The sequence below is a fragment of the Aethalodelphis obliquidens genome, unplaced genomic scaffold (genome assembly GCF_003676395.1).
Source record: "Aethalodelphis obliquidens isolate GAN/ISIS:26980383/991018 unplaced genomic scaffold, ASM367639v1 scaffold11, whole genome shotgun sequence".
Lineage (NCBI taxonomy): Eukaryota > Metazoa > Chordata > Mammalia > Artiodactyla > Delphinidae > Aethalodelphis > Aethalodelphis obliquidens.
This window is the reverse complement of record NW_020837955.1, coordinates 16,008,068-16,014,067: the sequence shown is the minus strand read 5'-3', so window position 1 is coordinate 16,014,067 and position 6,000 is coordinate 16,008,068. Positions and strand designations below refer to the sequence as shown.

General features: G+C 44.8%; 1 protein-coding gene across 4 annotated transcripts in view; it reads left to right on the top strand.

Annotated features, from left to right (window-relative positions):
* The window catches only part of CRTAC1 (cartilage acidic protein 1), a 134,018-nt gene that overhangs the window by 17,240 nt on the left and 110,778 nt on the right, over nucleotides 1-6,000 (top strand). For all 4 annotated transcript variants that reach the window (XM_027112233.1, XM_027112231.1, XM_027112232.1 and 1 more), the window contains exon 2: nucleotides 469-668. In XM_027112233.1, the coding sequence (XP_026968034.1) occupies nucleotides 469-668 (200 nt within the window). The remainder of the gene's footprint in view (nucleotides 1-468; nucleotides 669-6,000) is intronic.

Here is a 6,000-nt window from a genome sequence, read left to right as displayed (position 1 = left end):
CCCTCCCTCCCTCCCTCCCTCCCTTTCCTTCCTTCCTTCCTTCCTTCCTCCCTCCCTCCCTCCCTCCCTCCCTTCCTTCCTTTCCTTCCTTCCTTCCTTCCTTCCTAAATGTGTACTGAGTGCCTCTTGTGTGCCAGACACTGTCCTTGGCTTTGAGTGCATACATGAACGAAACAGAGAGCCTTGCCCTGGTGGAGCTTATGTTCTGGCTGAGGGAGACAGACACTAAATAACAAGACATGAGGAATGAGGAAGTCATCCAGCATGTTATAAAGTGATAGGTGCTGTAGAAAAAGAAAAGGCAGAGCAGGATAAGGGTGACCTGACACGATGGGGACAGGTTGCAGTTTTAAAGAGCATAGTCGGGACAGGTCTTGTGGAAAAGTGGCAGCCTAGGAGTTGCCAAGCCCTCCAGGAACAGGGAAGAAAGGTACTGCTGCACCTAACATTTGCAACTTTTGGTTTCAGATGTTCCAGATGTTTCTGTTCCTGCTGCTGCTGTGGTTTCTGCCCCTGACTGAGGGGTCCCTGCGCGCTGAACCCATGTTCACGGCCGTCACCAACTCAGTCCTGCCCCCTGACTATGACAGCAACCCCACCCAGCTCAACTATGGAGTGGCGGTGACTGATGTGGACCACGACGGGGACTTTGAGATTGTCGTGGCAGGGTAAGTACCTTCCGCCCTGGGTTTGACAGATACATTAGTCAGCTTTTGCTGTAATAGGGCCAGATAACAAATAGCTCCAAAAGCCCAGGGGCTTGCAGCAACACACATTCTCATGCACTTGGGTCTTGGCTGGACTCAGCTGGGTTCTGGTAGGCTGTGTCCTTGCCTCTTTGCTGTAGCAGTGAGTTGGGAGGGAGGGTAGATTGGAAGAAAAGTGCTTAATCCACAGGCTTTCCAGGGAGAAGATTTGAATGCCCTGCTTCAAGGCACTCTGTTCATATTTTGGCCTCCTTGGTTCTGCAGGTGTTACTTCCTCACCAGTGAGACACTGGAATCTCTATATACGAGGGATTTAAGGGTGACAATTATGGTAGGAGGGGATGCTCAAAGCTGCCTTTGCACAGCATTTTACACAAGACTAAGAAAACATGAATTGCCTGTTTCAGAGAAGGGGAGAAGTTGGCGATGAAGAAGGATAGTTAAACTTCCTCTAAACCATGCCTCGGCGCCCCCGGTCCCTTCTCTCCTGAGACGCAACATTGTGTATCAAGAAAAGATTTGGAGTCCAAATAGCTTGAGTTCATGCCTTAGATCTACAGCTTTCTAGTTGCATGACCTTGAGTCAGCCCCTTATGCACCGAGATTCAGATGAATCACCTGCAGAAATGGAGATAGCAAGACGCCCCCCATTGTGAAGGTTCAATCGCTGTTGCACGTGAGTGCATTGTAAATTCCGCCAATCACCATTGATAATCCTTATTTATGGAGCACCAATATGTGCCAGGCACTGTGCTAAGCCTTTCCACGCACTGTCTTATTTAATCCTCCTGACAACACTATGCAGTAAATATACAAGAAAAGGAAATTAGGATTCAGAGATGGTGAGTGACTTGCCCTCTATCAAGTAAATAGTAAGTGGATGAGTCAGGATTTGAACCCCACGGCTCCCTAACTACAGAGCTGCTAAACTACATTGTACAAAGTTTAGTTATCACTTCAAAAACCAGCCAATCAATAAATACACTCCAGGGGCCTGTCAACCTCATTCTAGAAGGCTGGATGGAGCTTTTATGGCAGCACTGAACAAAGTAAATGGCAAGTAACATTATTTGTAGCAGTTGCATGTAACAGTAGAAACCACTGACTTTGGCATTGGAAAACCTGGTTTTAATCCTGTGTCATCCAATAGTTGTGAGCCTTGTGCAAGTTACTTAACTACACAGCCCCCACTTTCCTCATCTGTAAAATGGGCATGTTGAAATCTACCCCTGCCTACCATACAGGGCAGTGGTGAGGATTAGTGCTGATGATGTATAGAAAAGATACTTTGTAAGTGCATTTCTTCTTTCATTTATTCTTTTCTTGTACACCATGAAGAGTAGAAGTTCCTAGATTCTAGATCTCATGGAAGTCTAGATTAGTGTGCTGACAGATAGAACTTTCTACGATGATGTAGAAGTTCTATCTTGGTTCTGTCCAATATGGCGTCCACTGGCCACGTGTGGCTGTTGAGCACTTGAGATGTGGCTACTGTGACCAAGGAGCTGGATTTTTCATTTTATTTCATTCTAATATTATACAGCCACATTTAAATTAGACAGCACTGTCTGGGACTTACTTCGGAAGGAAAACTAAAGAGCAGAGTGTGATAGAAAAGGGGGAAATAGGAATGGTTGTAATGACCCTTATTGCCGGGGGTGACCTGTGCAGGGCCGGAGCCAAGCAGCTTGTCTGTGTTCTGTTCTGTGACTGTCCAGTCACTCTCTGAGTCCAAGAGAAGCCTTCCTGGCCAAATCCTGCTTCCTGGAGCCTGTGCCGCTCTGCCAGGGTCTCTGGGTAAGGGGTGGTGATGCACTTCTGAGATGTTCTAGTTGGCCCTGCCTCCTACCAGATGACACCAGCCTCCCTCTGGTAGGCCCTGGGAGCTGACAGAGGACAGAGAACAGTGAGGCAACTTCCCTTCTTCCTATCTTTCCCTCCTCCTGGGCCCCCACAATGATGACCAGGTTCTCCCTTCATCTTGGACGATGGGTGGCAAGCTCAGATTTCCATCCCACCCATCCTTTGAGGGGCAGGGGATTGTTACTGCATCTCCTGAGCACCCAGCTTCTTGCTTTCCCAGTGCTGGGCGGTCATTTCACCTTCCTTTTCAGTGAAGCCTTTTTCTCTTTCTCTTCCAAGGAACTCAAGAAATTTGCTTTTGTGTCTTCTGTGGCAGAGCAGCTAGACCATCATTCGTAGGCAGTTTAGAGTAGATGTCTAAACCTTGTCTAGCTTGCTGCTTCCTGTGGGGCCTGTAGCACTTTGGAGTTATCCTCTAGAAGCAAGAACCAGACCATCCTGGGCCTTTATTCTGAATCAGCCAGAGACCAGGGAAAGGCCCTTGTCTCTTCTCCCAGCAAAGGGCTGAGCCAGGCAGCCCCTGTCTGAGAAAACTTGGGCTGCCAGGTGTTCTTCTAAAAGATGACATTGCTCACCACTAGCAAAGAGGAAGATTTACATAGAGGACAGGATGGCGAAATTGGGCAGCCTCCCAGCTCCAGGTCAGGCCTCCTTTGTGGCTGTTATTGACGCATTGTGAATTCTCAGAGCATCAGAAAGACACGTTCTAATTTAAGTACCAAAATACATTCCAAAGGCAAATATAACTCTTTATTATCTTCAGCTTAGGATGATTTGTCACTGTCTTCTTCTTTGGGCTGGATAACCAGGGGCTGACTATACAGACATATTTAAATCAGGACCTTGGCAGGTCATTCGGTCCACCCCTTGCCTTCCAATAAGGTCACACCTATTGTTTTGGGAGGCTCCCTTTATTTAGAGCCTTCCAAGGGAATGTGTGCAATCTTTTCATAATCCAGCTCAGTTACTTATGTCAAGAATCTATGTGACTAATCTGAATCCCTCATATTCGAGCTTAGTAAGCCATTTCTTTTAACTTTTGTTTTGCTGTTACCTTTGAAGATTTAAACCAAGTGGTCACTACCCTTTCAAATAATGACAGCTAGGATCACTGCCCTGCCTTTCATGCCCTGTGGACTCCTTGGCAACATATCTGACTTTGACTTTCATTCAGTTTTATCCACCCTGCACCCATATTTAACTCTGTTTGATGGTAGACTCTGTTTAGGAATCACACAGCAGGAATTGAAATTTTTAAAAATTGAATGTGAATGCCTTTACCTGGGGCCCCTGCAGTCCAGCTCCTGACAGGCCCACCCTCTATTATCTTACAGACCTTTCCATTAGCTGGCACCTGAAGGCCTTTGCGTTTCTGACCCCTGGGATATTGGGCAGCTCTTCAGTTTATAAAATGCCCGCACTTGAACTTGTCTTGGATTTGTTGACCTTGTAGTGTGTCTGACTCCAGCCCTGTTGCTTTGAGTATTTACTCTCTGAATAGATTTGTTTTGTTTTGCCTTTTTGGTATCCTCCTTCTGGGTATTGATGGCATTGATTTTGAGCGTGTTGTGGGTGAGTTTGTGTTGTTTCAGAGTCTTAAGTTAATTGTGATGGAAGGCATGTGCACACTTCTGGCTCTGGGAGGAGCAGAAAATGACCGCCCTTTGCTCCGCAGGGGTGGGGGAGGGAGAGGGCCGGCTCTGATCCTCCGACACAGCTGGGCGAGTGCCTCTGCATGTGGAGGGCTGATCTGTTAACCGGCAGGTGCGTGATCGCGGGTCTGGGTACAGTCTCCTCTTTGCGGGGGGAGGGGGAGGATTTGATCACCCCCAGGAGACGTCGGCGCAGGCACAGACCATTGAATATCTTCGAGACGGTTCCCTGGGTAAATAAAAAGCCTGGTGGCTTCTCCTTTTCTCAGTGGCACTGAACACCCAATCTACAGTCTCACGCAGTCTGGAAAGGAATCCCTGTTGGTGTCAATCTTGCACAATTCCTTTAGAGGAGATTTTGTTTCCTGGGATATCCCCAGAGGTCTGAAATAACCCCTCTACCCTGTCAGTTTCCAAGAAGTTTTGCCCAAGTGGAAAGATTGTAGTGGTTCTAAAGTTTAAATCATGATTTAGATCAGTTTTTCTACACAAAGAGCATTCACTTGATAAAACCTTAACGCATTCTTCACACTTGGAAGGGTTTCTTTTAAAGGGATGCTACGTATTGTAAACCAGCGTTTCATTTTTTCTTCATTTTGCAACTATGTCAGAAAACTTTTTTAATTTACTAAAATTAATTGAATTATTTTAAAGGCAAACAGTATTCAGTTACCAGATTAATCATAAACATATAGGAGATATTTTTGCCATTATAAGTAATAAGAACAATGATAAAGAATGAGATATTTATCTATGATTAAACCAAAGCAGCATTTATGCATTTTATTACCAGCATATATAGATATATGCAGTATATATAGATGTATATAGTGTGTATAGATAGACATAGTAGATAGATGTAGTATCCATGTACAAATATTTAGATGTATGTAGTAAATATAAATATATACAGTACATATACATACACACACATACTTTCAACAAAATAGGAAAAGTACTTTTGAACTTTCAGTCTTAGCTGTTTTGTAAAATATCAATATGACGTTCTAATAGATTTGATCATCAGTTTTGACAACTTAAAAAGTTAGATTATTTCAGTTTCTCTTTTTTTAATTTAAAATACCTTTTACATTTTGATAACACAAATGTTTTATTGCAAAAAAATCCACACACGGGGCTTCCCTGGTGGCGCAGTGGTTGAGAGTCCATCTGCCGATGCAGGGGACGCGGGTTCGTGCCCCAGTCCGGGAAGATCCCACATGCTGCAGAGCGGCTGGGCCCGTGAGCCATGGCCGCTGAGCCTGCGCGTCCGGAGCCTGTGCTCCGCAACGGGAGAGGCCACAACAGTGAGAGGCCCGCGTACCGCAAAAAAAACCCCAAATCCACACAATATAGATGAAAGTAAAAATCCATCTTTACCAACTTCCCATCCCTACTCTAAGCTCATCCCAGTCCCCTTCCAGAATAACAATTGTTTCCAGTTTAGTGCTTATACTTCTGAAAATTTCTATGTTACATATATATTTTTTAAAAATATGTAATTTCAAGAGGAATCAAACTGATACACATTGTTCCAGAGCTTGCTTTTCTCAGTGTAACATATTCATTGTTCGAACATATGGACCTAACTTAATTTTTTTAAGTTACTTAGTGTGGATGTGCCACACTTGTTTTGCCACTCCTCAAGTGACATTTAAGCTGTCACTAATCTGTGACCATTGCAGACAATGCTGTACTGCACATCCTTACACACATATGTGGATGTTTCTCTGGGACGATACCAAGAAGTGGAAATGCTGGGAATGATATGTACATTT